The sequence below is a fragment of the Thyridium curvatum genome (assembly GCF_004353045.1).
Source record: "Thyridium curvatum strain D216 chromosome Unknown NODE_28_length_411853_cov_82.906025, whole genome shotgun sequence".
Taxonomy (NCBI): Eukaryota; Fungi; Ascomycota; class Sordariomycetes; order Thyridiales; family Thyridiaceae; genus Thyridium; species Thyridium curvatum.
The window spans coordinates 64,370-81,931 of NW_022156783.1; the positions used below are offsets into that span (position 1 = coordinate 64,370).

The 17,562-nt window shown below is 55.5% G+C and overlaps 4 protein-coding genes across 4 annotated transcripts; 2 read left to right on the forward strand and 2 right to left on the reverse strand.

Moving 5' to 3' along the window:
• Positions 1–2,804: 2,804 nt before the first annotated feature.
• On the reverse strand, positions 2,805–4,208 carry E0L32_005373 (uncharacterized protein; the record flags this gene model as incomplete). The annotated part of the gene is made up of 1 exon (XM_031139887.1): positions 2,805–4,208. The coding sequence occupies one exon, from the start codon at positions 4,206–4,208 to the stop codon at positions 2,805–2,807; it is 1,404 nt and encodes a 467-aa protein (XP_030996120.1).
• Positions 4,209–6,426: 2,218 nt separating this feature from the next.
• E0L32_005374 (uncharacterized protein) lies at positions 6,427–8,468 on the forward strand (the record flags this gene model as incomplete). Its single annotated transcript, XM_031139888.1, has 3 exons — positions 6,427–6,475; positions 6,537–6,754; positions 6,816–8,468. 3 exons carry the CDS (start codon positions 6,427–6,429, stop codon positions 8,466–8,468), a joined length of 1,920 nt encoding a protein of 639 aa, XP_030996121.1.
• Positions 8,469–12,269: 3,801 nt separating this feature from the next.
• Positions 12,270–13,603, forward strand: E0L32_005375 (uncharacterized protein; the record flags this gene model as incomplete). The annotated part of the gene is made up of 4 exons (XM_031139889.1): positions 12,270–12,291; positions 12,379–12,400; positions 12,506–13,001; positions 13,061–13,603. The coding sequence occupies 4 exons, from the start codon at positions 12,270–12,272 to the stop codon at positions 13,601–13,603; spliced, it is 1,083 nt and encodes a 360-aa protein (XP_030996122.1).
• A 653-nt stretch (positions 13,604–14,256) lies between these two features.
• On the reverse strand, positions 14,257–17,466 carry E0L32_005376 (uncharacterized protein; the record flags this gene model as incomplete). Its single annotated transcript, XM_031139890.1, has 8 exons — positions 14,257–15,495; positions 15,554–15,848; positions 15,906–16,279; positions 16,335–16,481; positions 16,542–16,667; positions 16,721–16,858; positions 16,921–17,133; positions 17,440–17,466. 8 exons carry the CDS (start codon positions 17,464–17,466, stop codon positions 14,257–14,259), a joined length of 2,559 nt encoding a protein of 852 aa, XP_030996123.1.
• Between the last annotated feature and the right edge of the window lie 96 nt (positions 17,467–17,562).

The following is a 17,562-nucleotide window of genomic DNA, read 5'->3' on the forward strand; positions in this document are numbered from 1 at the left end:
AAGGGCGGCGGTGGCTGATCGAGTATTGGAGGACTTGCGTTGATCAAGACATTAGGTGCAAGCAAGGCCGACCTAAGAACGGCAACAGATGCGTGAGCGACCAGTCGTCACGGAACTCAGGAGTGCATGCAGCAAGCAGATCGCATGCGCAGGGCGGCACACAAAAACAATTGACTGCTTACCGAATACTGTAGGGGAGGAGAGGGTGCAAAACCTGTTGCTGCGGCAAATTCTTGGGACAGAACTGCAGTTCTGATGCTCCAATGGGACGATGTCGAAGGCGGCGGCGGGTGGGCCTGGCTCGATGCGCAGCAAGACTGCAGGACAAACGGGCTGCGGCGAACCAGATCTGAGGCGTGCGAGTCCAGTCCGAAGAATGAAATAAGAAAAGATGGAATAAAATGCAGGGAAAAAAAAGGCAAAGGCACAGCTGAGAGGCCGGCCGAAGTGACGGTGACGTGTGTGAGGAAGTGCGAGGGGAGAATGTTTTTGGGTGTGGAGGTGTGAGTAGTTGTGCGATGAGGCAGTGAGCGCAGATGGCCGGGGGGGCTGGAGGCGACTGGTCCTCTGCTTGTTGCTACCCAGCAGTCAGTGCCGTTGCGACGGCGGCGACGTTGATGGTGACGGTGACAGTCGAGAGGGAAGTGAGCGAGGAGGGAAAACCTGCGTCGTCGTCGAGCAGGGGGCTGGATCGAATGGTTTCGAGCGAGCGGCGAGCATGCAGTGGTGGCTTCGAGACTTGTTATTGTCCAGAAGCAGCTGGGATCTCACTGCTGCGCTGGCAATGCTTCTGGGGCCGAGCCAATGGCGATGCAGAACGGCTGTCTCTGGGACCTTTGGGCTGCAGTCTGCAGGAGCTCTGCAGGAGACTGGAGGAACCGACCGCAGGGGCTGCTGCGCTTTTTCTGGCTGCTCGAGGCTGCTTCGTATGCGCCCGCAGTGATGTGTGATCACTTTGGGTGAAATCAATCACTTTTTCTGGCTCGACGGTATATCCGGGCTGCCGACTGAGGGGAATCTTTGTCCCACGGCGGGAAATATCTATATCGAGGATATCTCACTTTCTCCGCGACATTGATGTCGTATTACAGATGTAGTTTGTCCCAAAAGGAGGATGCGAACAGCCGCCGCGACGGACGGTTGACCTGGAAGCAAGCAAACGTCGAGTCGAAAATGGAAACCCACAGGCCCAGAGTGGGAGAGCGAGAGCCCAAAGAGAAAGTCGGTCTGTGCTCTCTCCCCTCTCTCTGCGTTTGTTGACATTGGCTGCTGATCGACTCGGTTTCTGCTCTAACTCAACTTGTAACTAACGTCGAGTTATATCATCCCGACTGGGTGGCAGTGGAGTTGAAACTGGGGAGCAGTGTCCACCTTTTGCACCCTGGTGGCTCCAGATTGCTGGCTTGACCGGGCGACGGGTTGACACGACGGGGCACAGCGGGATGGCACGCTTTGGACATCAAAAGCAGCACAGCGAGACCGATTGAGACCAGAGCTGGTGCTCTTGGCGCCCTTCTTGGTGGAGGACAGCCCACCTCAGCAGCAAGGGCCGGGACGATGGACGGGCTAGCAGCAGCCTAGCCGGGCTTGCCTGGCCTGCCTGAGCACGAAAACAGCGTGACAGCCGTTCACTAAAGAAACCCACCCACCAGGCCCGGCGTCATCCGTCGCCCTGCGCAACCAGCTAACTAGCGCCCGTGCTACCGTCGATACGATGATGGCGTACTCCGTAATAAGAAGCAAGAAATGAACAACAGTGTGACGAACCGATCTGCGCCGTGGGATGTGGGTTTCCTTCTTTGCATCCTTTGCACGAAACACGTTTCCGCGGGAGAGTGTGCAAGAAACCGTTTTCAAACCCCCCTTGATGTCGTTAAATTAACTTAGCTTTCATTCCTTTGCCCTTCCATCTTCTCCAGTCTTTCCCGCCGCCTTCTGAGGGCGGGCTGAAGAGCAACTGGAATGTTGAGGCCTCGGGCCCGCCCCCACTGTCCTCGCCGCCCACGCCCGCCGCCCGTCGCCTCCGAGCTCTCACTTCGCTTGTGAATTTAGCGCGTGATACCGAATAGTTCTTGCACATGTGAACTAGACCTTCCATTCCAGCCGAGGACTAGTGGGAAAACGATTGCAGCGTCATCCCTGATCTCATGAGTCTCTGTTGCAAACAATGCCTCTCCTTCACCATTTGGACGATGACTTCTAGTGTTGAGCCGGCGACACGCGGCCCGAGGACGGGAGGTCAACGAGGAGGGGACACCACCATCTTCCCCCCCGCCGCTGAAGACGGTGGCGAAAAAGCAACGAATGTCCTGTGCCACCGCGCTTCCAGTAATCCCTCCACAGACCGACTGATCTGGGGATGAAGTGCTTACGGAGTATGCTCTTGAACGTGGCAGTGCCACTGACGACTGCGATCATACTGGCGATGAGTTCCGGCGAATTGTCCATGTCCTATCTTTACAAATGCACAACAAGGGAGACAAGTATATACGTTGGCTGCATCGCTGTATAGGATCTAGGTAACCTCTGATATTTGATAAGAATGACCTCTATGAATAATGCTCGTGTTTCGCATTTCTGTCGCCTTGCCGTGTATCCCCTCTGCGACTCCAGTGAGTGAACGCAGTTATCTACAGTACAGAACCGGTAAGAAAAGCAAATGGTCGGTGTCTGCCAAGGACCACGGAGATAGCTCCTAGTCAGCACCAGCGCGTATGATGCGTGCGAATGAAGAAGCGTCTGAAGCTCTACGCTATCGAATGAGAGAAAGCAAAACGTTACAGCACGATTGTGTCGAGGACTTATTAATAGTCCTGGATTCGGCCCCCCTTCTTCTTGGATGCCTTTCGTGGACTCTTCTTGGGTAGAGCTTCCTTGGTCAGAGTCTCAACCTCGGCATCGCCAAAAATGTTGATGATGTGAGGGTTGTCAACGCAGTGTGTGCCAAAGCCACCTCCCAAGAGGAGCCTCAGCGTCTCTGCCCGCGAGTTCAGCGACCACGTATCGATGAGCATAAGGTCGTCCCGCACTCGCAACTTCTTGCGGTAGCCTAGATGCTTGCCGCCCCTGCCGTCTGCCTTGTTCCCGGGGGTTCTCGGATTGACCTCGTCGTACAAGACTGTCGAGTACCCAGGGCCAACGCCCTCTTCGATCGACTGGATCACGTCTTTGAGCTCCGTCCTGACATGCCTGCGGTCCTTTTTGGAAATGGACTTTGAGCCCCGCGCCAGTTCGTTCAGGCGTTGCATAAGCCCGTGCGAGTTGTAGGAGAAGTTCAGGGCCTCTCCCGTCTCCTCCTCTTGATCACGAGAGACTTCGAGAAGGAAGGCGACGTTGGAGCCGGCACTGGTCTGGACGTCGATGTCCGTGCTTTGGAGCTGCTCTATGAAGGCATCCATTGCTTCCTCGGACCAGTCGCTCAGGTCTTCGATCTGGCCAGCGACGAAACCCCACGCTTGGAGAGCGGCAGCAACGACGGGGCCGCTGTCCTCGGCCTCGACGACGTTGCCGTCGCTCTCGATGATGTCCATCAAAAACTCGAGTAGATCCTCGGCGGCGGCCACGAAGCCGCTGCAGTAGATGGCAGCCACTGCCATGGCGTAGATTGCGTCCACTTTGACTTCCTCGTCCTGTGCATCGTGGCACACCACCTTGAGCGGCTCAAACGCTTGTTCAAAGATGGACTCGGCAGGACAGTTCAGGGCCGTGACCGTCAGCGACTTGAGTGCCAGTGATCGCTCCTCGGCACTGCCTCCACCTTTAATGCTCTTGAGCAGCGTGTCGACGATCTCCGACACCGAGCCCTCGATCTGCGGGCCGGCGAAGTGGTGGCGTATGAGGTGCAGGTAGCCAGCCAAAAGCCCAGTGCGACCCTGCACGCTGCTCCGCTTGCGGTCATCCAGCTCGGCGATGCGGTCTTGTAAGCGCTCGACCCATGATTGGCGGGGCTCGCCGTCAGCTGCGTCGTCCGAGGCTGAATTGGTGCTCATCGTCATGGTCTCGTCGTACTCGGAATCCGAAAAGCCTTCATCTTCAGAGGCGTAGCGGCTACCAGGCCGTGAGTTCGCACGGGAACCAGGTCTCGAGTGACCAGGCGACGTGACGGGCGAATGCGTCGTAGACCCGCGAGTCGATTCGGGGCGCGACCGTGCCTTTCTGGATGTGGTCTTGCCGCTCTCGAGCAGCGCCTTCTTTCTGAGATCGTGCATGGTTGACGGATCGTGCTCGGTTCCCGGGCTGAGCTAGTGAACGATGACGTGGTCTAGTTAGGTGTAGGCCTGGTCGATCCTCGATTGTGTGCGTAAAGATGGGATCAAGTTTAGGGCCAGACAAGTGTAGCGTTTGCGTAGTGTCGAGCCGGGCCAGGAGGAGAAGGGTCAGGGAGAGTCCCCGTGGCTTTAATCTATCTGGCGGTTCAAGAATAGCTGGCGTGATATATGGGTGGCCGGTAGGTAAATGATTGCTTGTGTCTGGTGAGGTCGATGCTTCTCTGTTTGGGACCTTGCTTGGGGATGAAATCCATGAGGAGACGGGGGGAAATCGCAAATGTTGATAGTATGGCGCTCTGCGAGAGTTTTTGTGCGAGGAAGTATGGTACTCGCTCGTCTTGTCGCCGGTCGGGCAGTATCTTTCTCAGTCAGGGAGAATGGGAAGGACGAGAATTGTTTGTTCGGGAGCAGGAATATGTGCGCGCGCAACTGACCTGGCTGGAATTTATCTTGTGCGCCTGCGGAATGGGTTAGGGGAACGCCAATACGTCAAATGGGCAGGTTATGAGTGGGTGGACTGACACGCCCGCCTGCGCGCGACGGCAAAATGCGCCCCCTCGAGTACAGGTAAGACAGGCAAATGGCTGATAATGATGCAACATCTGGGCCAGGCTCCGGTACCAAGACGGCCTAGTGTGTGGGGATGCGCCCAAAGTGCCCTAGCCCCCCGCACAGGCTCGCCGCTAAAGAGACTCACAAGGCCCTCCAAGGCCCTCTTCACCGCTGTGATTGCCGCCCAAGCGTACCAATCTGTCCCACTGTTATCCCTGTGATCCTCCCCGCTCCATCGCTCCATCGTGTATTCTTAGAGTGCTTGCATGGCGCCCTTGTCCTGATGCGGAATTAGGCTCCTCGCTGATAAGAAAGCTCCATCACGGGCTTCGGAACATCGAATACTAGAAACGCAATGTTGAGAAAAGCACAAGGGTTGTAGTATATGTAATCATGTAATCATATTACTAGAAGTGGGTAGGGACTTGATGAGAGGATGGTATTGCACTCGCAACAGGCACTTGAGCACAGAAGACACCAGTGGTACTGAGAACCCCTCTTTCCCAGACGGCTGTCTGCCTGGCTGTGTGTTTCGAGGCAACCCCTCTCTGGAGCCGTTCACGTCGGCCTATCATGCCCTTCCAGGCAGGTTGCGAAGCTGATCTCACTTTGAACGTCTCGCCCGACGCAAGTACAGAGCCTAAGGTATCGAGCCTATCTCCTGCTTGACCTAGTGAGGTAGCCTTTTTGAAGAGAGAAGTTCGAGGTTGTCTTCTCTTTTGAATCAGGCCATCCTGCCTCCCTCGTAGCAACTCCTCTAGCCCATACATGCAATCTCAAGCTAGCCCACCAGTGACTCGACACCAGATAGCATCACCCCCCGCTTACCCATCCTGATACCAGGTGACCTCAGCAGCTCACGCATCAGTGACTGGAGCTACGACTGCTGCCCCACCAGCCCATCAGCCAGCCCACTTCACTCCCGTCATGATTAGTTCCAGCATCCGTCCACCATCTCACGCAACCACAGCCTGGAGCGTCCCTCGCACCTCGTTGTTGTCGCAGCTTATCGCTTAGCTCGGAGCTGCAATCCGTACAACCTAGGTATTCTCGATAGCCCGTCACTGGTGAGGGCACTCGACCTTCTTATCCTTCTCTTCAGGTCCGGACGCGCCCCCAAAAGACTAGGTGCCTACCTCACTTTTGCATCCATGGTTCGTTCGGATTTCTCGATGAACTCGCCAGGCAACTTGGCCCAAGACTTCCGAGCGACTCTTTACTTTTCGTCAGGCCTGTAGACCAGGATATCCGACAACCTTAGGCTGTCTAGGCAGCTCCGTCCGCTCCTGCCTGGTTGCCTTGATACCAACTTCCTTAACCCCGCCTGCCTGGGCTTCACTTTTGCCATCTCTCAACCACCTTGTCCTCATCATAGACTCTTTAGACCTCGTCCTCAAAATCAGGTTCACTCCTCTTGGGTTCTACTTGTCTACTCCACCGACTCGCCTCTTGATCGTGTCGCCGGGCCGGAGCTCTCCCCCCACGCGCCCATCTACTCGTTCTTATCCGGGTTTCGCCTCTCCAGATTGTACCACAAAAACCTCATATCTGCGCATCATTGTACCTTTCGTACCTTTCCCCCCCCCGACCCGTGGACAAGTTCACTATGGACACCCTGTCTCTGCCAGTAATGTCCGAGAGGCGTGCTGATCATGGTGAGTCTCTGGTTATGTTTCAGATCTCATCAGTGCTAACATCCCTCTTCTCTCCTTCTAGTGATCATCAATCTTACTGCCCTCGGACGACGTGGCACTGTCGATTTTCCCTGCCCGAATCGACGAGTCAAGCTCACTCGGGAGAACAACATCCTCCCCCTCGGCCGCGCCTCCAAATCGGAGAGCAAGCCTTACACTCCAGGTACTAAGAACGGCTGGTTTACCGGAGCAGTCATGTCACGAAACCACGCGGAAATCGTTGCGGATTTGGATGCCAAGGTCAGAGCAACCCATCTTCCTTTTGCAGAACACACAAGGCATTTACTAATGGCTTGGATAGGCGGTGAAGATTAGGGACTTGAAGTCTCTGCATGGGACCTTCCTCAACCAGGAGCACGAACCTATTGAGAAGGACAAGCTGCACTTGCTACAGAATGGAGATTTGATCACCTTTGGGACGACAATTTTGAGGGGCAGTGAGACCTTTGAGCCTGCCTCGGTGACCTTTACCTCCCACTTCGCCGATGCGTACGCAGCATCCCCTTCCCCCAACATTTGGCTCAGTACCGCTAACGCCCGTAGTAGCAACCCGCCAGGCGCGATCATCTATTGCGTGGATGACATTGATGAGTCCGAGGACGAGTCAGTGTTGGACGAGGATCTGTTGGCTATGGAGAAGAACCTGCTGTCCTCGACACCTGCCAGACCAGATGATGACGATGAGCCAGTTGAAGTCGCTGTCCCGGTCGTCTCGGCTGCGGGTGCTGCAGCACTTGTGGATTTGACCGCTGAGGACGAGGTTGAACTTGAAGAGGTCGACCCTGATGAACCTCACCATACGGGCGATTATGACGAAGAACCCATGTCAATACCCGAGGCCGATTCACCGGTTTATGAACCAGAGTCACCGACATACTCCCCGGAATCTCCATCGTTTGCATCCCCGCACCTGTCCGCCTCATCCGGCGTTGATGACTCCTATTCTATCAGTCTGACCGATAGCGATCTCGACGACGAGGTGGAGAGCGACCAAGACTCTTGTAGCGATGGCTTCGGCTTCGACGATCCATTCAGCTCGGACGATGATGAGTTCGAGGAGGAAGCCGCAGACGAGGAGGCAGCCGCAGACGAGGAGGAAGCCGTAGACGAGGAGGAAGCCGCAGACGACGTGGGTCCGTGGAGTCGACCTTTGACGACTCCGCCTTACTTCCCGCCACATATCGGAGGATTTGCACCGGCAGGCTTCGAGGTACATGTGCCAGACGAGCCTCGATACTCCGAGAAGTCTGGCAATATCACCTTGGCTGCCATTTTGAACCCCGCTCAAGATCCGTCGGTGCCGGTAAATCAGCCTCTGAACGGCGACGTGACTATGATCACCAGTGAGACGCTCGGCCTCAAGGCTGGCAAGGTAGCCTATTTCGCTGCTCGCGAAGAAAACAAGGCTTTACTTGCTAGTCAATCAGCCGAAGCCACCAATGCCACCAATGACCAAACGGAGGACCCTGTTGCTTCTACACCTGAAGTCCCCTCTGACCAGCCAGTCCCTTCAGTCCAGGAAGACACTCAGTTCGATGGTGCAGCTACTGCTACTGTTACATCCCCACTACTGGCCTCCGGACAGAGATTCTTGAGCAGCCCTCCTTCGCATGAGCCAACGACCGGCGCGTCGACCCTCGATGACGAACTCGCCATGATGAGTGCCAATATCTTCAACGAACACAAACTCATGGAGGCCACCAATTCTGCGAGGGCTTCTACGAAACGCAAGGCTGATGAGATGTCCGGCGCCGGCGAGGTTCCTGCAGCCCAGTCAGATGTCTCCCCGGGCTCCAGTGAGGTGATGACTCCAGATCGAGCAGCTAAACGCATGAGAACGAGTCTCGGCGCCTCCCACAAGGCATGGGCAATCGCAGAAAAGGTGGGATTTGCTGCTCTAGGTGGTGTTGTGGTACTGTCGTCGCTCATCTACACAGCACCCTCTTTCAACTAGGGTGCTACCAAGTCTGTCGCCCGCAGCTTTACGCAGGCATCATCGACCTTCCTCACTGTTACTTTTTCTCTGTTTTTCTTTCATTTCTTTCTGCCTTCTGTTGTATTCAGTTGGAAGGTGTCTTGCACTTGAATTGAATTTGCTCAGGGTCGGTAGGGATACTGGGACTAGGATGGTCGGACAAGGGCGTACAGCATCTGCTTGCTTTGCTTTTCTATGACTGTTGCTCATCTGACGAATTCTCTGACTACGGCGGCGTCTGGTATTGATACTCTTCTTTGGCAGGGTAGGTAGTGATAATTTCCGCGCTGCTCTTTCATCTTAGCGCGACAATCAGAATTGAAAACAAATCGACCGATCTGTATACCTCTCGGCCCAACACACTCAAGTGACCCGACCAGATGCTGTTGTATAATTGTAGATGAGCGAGCCACCGTAGACGAGTTGCTGCATGCCCTTGCTCATCGACATCTCTTCGGATACGAGGACGAATCATTATCTTGTTGGGTTGGCGAGACATGGCATCACCAGCCTGGGAATATAAGCGGGCAGATCCTATCCCTGCAGTCCGATACCAGATAATATGATCTCGTTATGAGCAGGAGGGTACAGATCTAGCGGTGAAGAATGCACTGTCCCCCCGTGATGTTCAGATGTCACTTGGGTGGTGGAGACCTGAAATTCGTCAGGCCAGAGTAGACTCGGCTAGAAGACGCTCGAGCGATAACCTTATGCTGGCTCTGGAACCGAAGCATTCTCGGACAGCGAGGTCGAGCATCGAGAATATCGCCCCATTGTGAGATCTCGAAGGCGACCTGGCACTGGAAGTAGATCAACCCGGAGAGTTCCTACCTACTGATGCAATATGAGTTCCCCTCAGCATCGGACGGGCTGACGCTGCGATTGGGCCAAAGCCGAGTGTCGATGCCATCCATCTCGCTCATCGAGCGGATACCTGCAGCATACAGCTCATCGAGGCTCCGGCCGCCGTTACTGCGGCCTCGACTCTCGTGCCCCATGATCTGCAGACACAAGCACAGCAGCAAACTCGTGTCCAAGGAAATATCGCGGAAGGGAATCTCGAGTCTGGTTCGTCACAACCATTTCTTTCCGACATTGAAGGGGGCCCGCCCGCACGCCCACCCGCCAGCTTTCTTTCCCCGCCGCCGTCGGTCGTTGACACGTTACCATCGGGAAGATGCATGGATCTCCGAAGGATGACTGCCTCATCGATCTGTCTATACGACGATACTCGGAGAGCGCAAGGGGGGCAATGGGAGGAGGTCTTTTGCTCCAAGCTGTTCTGGACGCAGGTCGCCTTTCTCTCAGTGGGTCAGGCAAGGTCGGAGGACGTGAGGCGTCTGTTATCGGGGCGCCCTCACCCTGCGTTCTCGTCACCGGTCAGCACAAGTCAATACACATGCTCGACATGGGGACCCGAGGGAATGGAGAGGGCGGAGTGGACCACGTTTTGCCCCCCCATGTTTCATGCCTTCTCACTCCGTGTGTTTCCCCAAATAGTTTCCTCGGTGAACGTGGGACGGCGTTCGATGACGGGCCTGTTCTGGCCTAGGATCTTCTCACCCAACCCATGGTGTCGCAAGCTGACCGGTATCGACCAATCCCGGGACATCTGACGCTACTCATCGATATCCGTTGGAGGCGAATAGTCGGGCTCGTCTGGTCCGTCGCGAATCCCAAGAGCGGGCGGTTCGCTCGGACTTGGGTTTAGCATCGGGTATCAACGACCGACGAACGGCCATCAGATCCTCTCCGGTTTCTCTTATTGTACTGCGCCATCTTGCTCTTTCGTGCAACGAGGAGGGGATCACAATATCAGAAGATCTCATGCGACTTTTACGACATGGCGGTGAGCTCCGATAGATTGCAAGATTGTCCGGAGGAGAGCGAGGTGGCGTTGACGTGCGCTGGCTTGAACGGTTATAAAAGTGCGCGTTCTCTCGCGCCAAGTGTGATGGGTATAGGAGTTGACAGACAGCCGCGATCTCTATCCATCCCGCCCACAAAACTACACCTGTTACTCAAGACACCAGAGCCTTCTCTTTGGATTGCACATCCCTGCCCATCTCTCTCTTCTCCCCTCCAAAGTCAAGAGTCAAACCTTGCAGTTCCCTCGAACTATGTCTATCTCATATGACATGGTTGGCGATGACTTTGTGTGCGCCTGCATGGGCGGCAACTTGGTCATCAGCTGCACCTACTGCGCAGCCTCGTTCGGCGAGTGAGTACCTCACAAGCTCGGTCTGTTCCAGAAGCCACAGAGAGTCTGATAGCATGATTCCGCGGACAGGAACTGCAGGTGGTGCCAGAACACCAAGTATCTGGTCACGCCATGCACCTATCCCTCTTGTCCATACTCGGCCGCCTCGCGCGCGCCGGCTGCGGGACAAGGCAGCAGCCGATCGAACCGGTCTGCATCGCGGCCTGCGTCTCAATCTGCATCCAGGTCCTCGTCCTAGATCAACTCTACACAGTGGGCCTTTGAAAGTGGCCATTTGATGTGGTGGTTGTGACGTTGATGTCTGCATGGATCGATGGTTGGAGAAGACACTAGGTTTCTATATGCTCACTGTTGCGGAACTCGGGTTCTTTTCCGATGCTGGTTACACACCTGATGAATATTTTGCTATATGATGATACATGATACTTTGTTTGCAATTCAATACAGGCTGGCCTGTTGAGCTATCTCTTTCAGCTATGTGACTTCTTGGGGTTTTGGTGTAAACGAACTGCTTGCTTGGGTTGTAATTATGTTGGAAGACCAAGTTAATTAGATCTATATACTGAGGAACCTGTGAATGCTACAATGGCTTAATTACCATCAGTTCACACTGAACTCTTGTGGAAAGGGGACAAGAGAACTGATCGATTGCCGTTGAAGAAAACTCATTATTAGAGAGGCAGTGTTCTGGCAGAAAGGCTGACCTTGACCTGGATACCAAAGCAGTAGCTTGGTGGATTGGTGCGATCTCACCGACCGATACTACTGTGCGACCCTTCTTACTGATCGTAAAGCAGAATAAGCCAGAATGAATGATTACTTTCTGCTGCGATCTATCTGGTCGTTACTACAGTGAAAGGAAGTGTTTATTTACAAGCAATACATAGCAGATGAACACCTCGTATTTGCGAAAACATGCCTGGAACCTAGACGCTCAAAAGCGCTCCAAAAACAGGAGCTGATGTTTCTCAACTTTCTGACTATAGAAACCGGCTCAACTTGCTAAGAAGAATCAACTTCAATTGGATCTGATGGACGCCACACATTGATTGAAATGTGCTCTTGCAAAGAATGTACCAAATCATACGCCCAATTCAGATACAACAGGCTGACTTAGCATTCATGGATATTGAGGTGCCAACCGCTAAGGCAAGTCATGTTTAAAGCCAAGATGCTTCAAACACACAAGATTGGACTTGTGAGATTGGCGCAGCCTTTCCTTGGTTGGCTTTGTAGCTGGTGATCAGATGCCACAGAGAGTGACCACAGGTGCTTTAGCTCTTCCTTCCCCCGAGCGAAGGCGCTGAAACCCACCACTAAATTAGTATTAGCCCATCCATGGATGGATCTTGTTCGGGCTGGCATGCTTTGGCCAGCTACCCCACTTATAGTTGCTAGCTCAAATCGCCAATGCCCAGACCTTATCCTAATCGCGAGACGACTTCAATTCCTCGACTCACCCAAAGCAGCTTTCCTGACCACACAGACCCCGATACCCTTCGAGAGCAGTATACACTATGATCGGTTGCCATTATTCACATTGATAGCGCCGAGACGTCATGTCTGTCATTCTCTGTACAGGTGCGCTCCTTGAATCATACCTCCCAGTGTGGCTTGAATGGTGAGCTTTGCGACGCAGGCGATTGCTAACTCGGATTGTCCCGACAGCTGGTTACGACCACACCATCAGGTACTTCTCTCGCCCTTACCATTGCTTCTGTTTGTCGGCTTGCTGCAATACGGGTACAGGATTTTTGGGCCAAAAGAGAGGGATTCACTGACAAGACGAGCACAGATTCTGGGAGGCGCTGTCTGGAATCTGCTCCCGCACCATCCAACACCCAGACTCTCAGGTCAACCGACTATGCATCTCTCCCGATAAACGCTTCCTCGCCGCTGCCGGCCACCATACCGTCAAGCTATTCGACATCAAGTCGACGAACCCGAACCCATTGCTCGTCTTCGAGGGCCACACGGGCAACATCACAGGCGTTGCCTTCCACTGCGAGGGCAAGTGGATGGTGACGAGCTCAGAAGATGGCACAGTAAAGATCTGGGAGACGCGCAGCGGCACGATACAGCGCAGCTACGACCACGGCAGCCCGGCCAATGATGTCGTCATACATCCCAACCAGGGCGAGATCATCAGCTGCGACCGCGGAGGCAGCATTCGCATATGGGATCTGGCCGAGAACAACTGCTCGCACGAGCTGATTCCCGAGGATGACATCTCTGTGAGCAGCGTCACCGTCGCCAGCGATGGAAGCTTGCTATGCGCCGCCAATAACAATGTATGTCGCATCCCCTTCCCCTGCTACCATGTCCCTTTCAGCAAGACTAATTCTTGCAGGGCAATGTCTTCGTCTGGTCCCTGATCCAGAACTTCGACCGCACCCAACTCCTCCCCGTCACCCACTTCTCCGCCCACAAGGAGTACATCACCCGCATCCTCCTCTCGCCCGACGTCAAGAAGCTCGCCACGTGCAGCGCCGACCACACGGCCAAGATCTGGGAGGTCGACATCGACCAGGCTTCCGCCTCGGCAGTATCGTCTGCCGCCGCGACGCAGGTACAGAAGGGTGTCAATGGCAACGAGTACCGTGCCAACGGCCATCTCCTCAACGGCAGCGGTAGCGGCAGCGATCCCATCCACCCGCCGCCGCCGCCGCTGGCCGAGCCCAAGCCCTTCCCGCTCGAGGCGACCCTGACGGGCCATCAGCGCTGGGTATGGGACTGCGCCTTCAGCGCCGACTCGGCCTACTTGGTCACGGCCTGCTCAGATCACTACGCCCGTCTGTGGGAGCTGCACAGCCAGCAGATCATCAGGCAGTATAACGGACACCACCGCGGTGCTGTCTGCGTGGCTCTGAACGATTACTCGGAGGCCAGGTAAGGCACGGGGAAGAAGGGGGGGCTGGGAAACGTTTGAAAAGTATACGATATATACTTGGAATGGACCCAAGGTGCCTTGTGAGCTTGTATTGAAGGGTAGGGAGCATTTATGTCAACGAGCAAGGCGTTTAAAGGTGGAACGACGGACTCAAATCTTAGGGTTTTGCTTTTTATCGGTATTTTCTTTGTATGTCTGGCAAAGGGCAGCAAGACAACTTTTCCCGCCGTTTCACAGCGGACATCTTCAGAAGAAATTGCTATATCATTCAACTCATGGCCGGGTTCTCGCACTCTGACCGTAGCATCGTGATATGGCCCAATTTACGGGCCTGTGACATGCATTACCTCATTTATATTCGCTCCATTTCAAATGATGGTATCCTAATGGGGTTCTTGTCCTAGATATCGAAACTTCTAAGTTTCTGCACGCACAATGAATCTCTCACTTCTCGTGGTTCTCGTTCTCTATCCACATAGAAGAGATCAACAAAAACGCCATTTTCATATGCCCAGCATCATCATTACGACTTGTGTGCCTTTCTCTCGCATCTTTCACTCATGTCTCCCTTTCCCTTCTTTCCATTTCATTCCATGCTGTCCTTCACTCCAATCCAATCCAATCCAAGCCTTTCCCCCCTTCCTACCCCCTTTCTTTTACCACCCATCTCCCCACCCGTCATCGTCGTCCGTCTCCTTAGGCTTCATGTCCAACTTCTTGGCTGCCACGGCGGGCCTGCTCGCCGCCGCCGTTGTCTTGGCCGCCGGCTTCTTAGCCAGGCCCTTGGGCAGCGCCTTCTTGGCCCCCATCACGGCCCCGGCCTTCTTCTGCTGCTGCGCCGCCAGCCAGCCCGCAAAGTCGGGCTCGCCGCCGTCGCCGTCCGCGCCCGAGGCGAACGGCTGCGCCGTGCCGCTGCCGCTGCTGACGTTGCGGCTGCCGGGCTTGCTCGTCGTCGTCGTCGTCGTCGTCGTCGTCGTCGTCGTCGTCGCCGCCGCCGCGTTGTCGTCAAAGTCGTTGTCCCAGAAGGCGTCGGCGGCCGCGGCGCCCGAGTCGTCCGTTTCGCCCCAGCCGTCGGCAAAGTCGTCATCGGCGGCGGAAGCGGCAGCTGCGGCGGCGGCGGGGAGGCTGGCCACGGAGTGGGAGGTGCTCAGCGGCGGGGACTTGAGGGCCTGGCGGTGCAGCGCCGAGGCGGAGGACGTGGTCTGAGCGGGCGGTCTGCGGCCGCCGTCTGCCATCGTCGGCGTGCCTGACGGCGAGGGTCGCGGGGAGCCGTTGGTCGACGCCGAGGGCTCGATCTCGCCGGCCGCGGCGGAGAGCTTGTTGGTGAAGGAGGAGATGGCCCAGCCGGTCCACGAGGCGGCGGCCGACTCGCCGGCGGGCTGGGGCGTGCCCATGCGCGGCGCGACCGAGTCGCCCGATGCGGGGGGCGGCAGGACCGAGTCCGGCATGCTGGCCTGGGCCTTGCGGATCCTCGCGAGGTAGATGTCCATGGCCTTGCTGGCCTGGTCCCGCACGAGCTTCTCCTTGTCGATGAGCGCGGGACATATCGCGGGGAGGAGCCTCGCGGCGCAGTCCTCGTCGCTAAAGTACTCTGCGGTGGCGCCGAGCGCCAGGAGCGAGGCGTTCCGGGCGTGGACGAAGGGGTCCCGCAGGGAGCGGCTGAAGGCAGCGATCAGGACCTTGGCTCTGGACGAGGTGCCGAGGTATTTGGCGATCTTGCCCAGGCAGATGGTGGTGTTGGTACGGATTCCCGGTTGCTCGTCGTTGGCCGTCTTTGCGAGGTACTTGAGTAGCTCACCATTTATAGTCCGGTCAGATAGTTTGGTTATAAGTGTGAGGACTGACTTGAGGGTCTGCTCCCTCACCACGGGCGCCAAATCTGTGAAGCCCGTAACCTGTAGTAATTGCCGGTCAGATGGGTAAGTTTGGGTAGGCTGGAGCCAGACCACTCACGATTTGAGGGAAGATCTTATCATTGACCGTTTTCTGCGGTAACCTGTCGATCATCATGGGGAGACTGTCCAGCAGGCACACCCGTATCGCCCGGTCAGGGTTCCCAAAGAGTCTGATCACCACAGGCGTTACTCTGCTGTCGAAGTCATCGTTTGAAAGTTTGGTCGCGATTTTCATAACCACGCCAAAGGCCTTTGGGCCTCCACCACCAAACTCGACTGACTTGAGCAGCTCGGGAAGGACCTTCATCTTGAAGAAATCTTCCGGAAAGTCGTCTGTGAGTTGATCCAAGTCACTGATGCAAACATTAGCGATGCTTTAAAGCTGGACAGAGCTGGGTAGTGGCACGTACTCTAGGAATTCCTCACGCTCCTCTGGGGACTTGACGCCCAAACTCTCCACACCGTCAGTCAATTTGATCAAAGGCGAATCAAAGAAGCCTCCATTGCGTGAGCCTTGGTCAAGGAAGTGACTAAGGGTCAGCCTGGCCTTGGGGTTGGCATTGACCAACCGCTTGTAGCTGGCATGCATAGTCGGGGGGATGTTTTTCGTCTGGCCGGCTTGTTCTGTACCCATGAAGTCTCCGTTGAAGACCTCGAAGATGAGTGTGCCATAGTTGAATGAGTCCACGGCCGAGTGAGGGCTACGTTTTATGGCATCCCAGCCAGATTTGGCCAGTTCGGGAGGGGTGTAACGCCCAGAGTCTGGTACGAGACTCCCGTAGGTCTGGTGACACATTAGCCTGCCCGTCTTGCACGCGAGTGTTCCTTGCTATCCGTACATATATGACAGCATCGTCGTCCTTGACGTTACTGAGGACCTCAAAGCCACCCAGTTTCCACTCCCCGCTCTCGGATGTGTATATGGAGGCGACCTTGAGGTTGCCGTGGATCGAAGAGGCCTCGTCGTTGATGAATTTGAGCGTGCGCTGTTGCTTCCCGTCAGTCATGAGCCCCCGCTGAATCCTTGCGCAAAGGCAGTCACATACTCCGACGCTGTAGAGTCCCCATTTCAAGGTCTCCGGGCTTAAGCTCTTGCGCTTGATGTGCCATCGCAAAGGGACGAGTCGCTCGGTCGCTATGTAGATGTATGTGTCTGTCTGTTCGAAAGGAGGCTGGTCAGCCAAGAGAATGGATCGCTGGCATCTGTGCCCTGTGGGTGCCGTACCTCGACTGTGTCCAGCACCTTGATGACGCCGGGGTGGCGCAGGGTCCGGAGCTTCTTGACGGCATTCTTGGCGAGGGGCAGTCGCGACTTGTTGGCCGTGATGTCAAAGGAGAATATACTACAGTTTGAGCCGTCCTCCTACAGAGAGTAATTTAGCGCATGCCTGGATTGAAAGGGCCAACAGAGGCCAGTATTCTTACGCGCTTTGTGCCATTGTACAGCGTCCAGATAGACTGGTCCAAGTCAACGCGATCGCCAAACGTATAGGGGAATGGCGGTCCCTTGGCAATGGCCGACGCGACGGCCGACTTGAGGAAGTCCATGCCTGCAGATCGGGAGAGACGCTTGCACAGCAGGCCGTAGAGAAGGAGAGCGAGAGGTTCACGAGCGTCGTTGCGACGGCGATCAGGCGCCTGGGAAGGGGACACGATATGCTAATCACCTAACTAATCGCCCAAGCATGAAAGCTGTTATCACGAAAGATGCAACGGGGCTCGTCTTGGATGGTCCCCCGCGCTAGGCCGCATCGGCTATCGAGCCAGCGGGAATGACATGTGGTCGAACAAGGGTTTTGGGTGACGCTGAGCACTAAATTGGCAGAGCTGTTGGATGCGACTGAGGCTGAGTTTGGGGGCCAATCACCTCAGTGCTGAAGGCGGTAGGCGGGGCCGGGGTTGATCCGGGCGTTTCTTTGTAGCACTGAGCCCTGAAGACCAGACCTGTTCAGTCGCTGTGGTTAGGGCCATTGTTGATGACTGGGGTTCAAGGTTTAGTTACCTTTTTGATCAATTGATGTTTGCTTCTTCTTCTCCTTCTTCGGCAGGGCACCTCAAGCTCTTGCC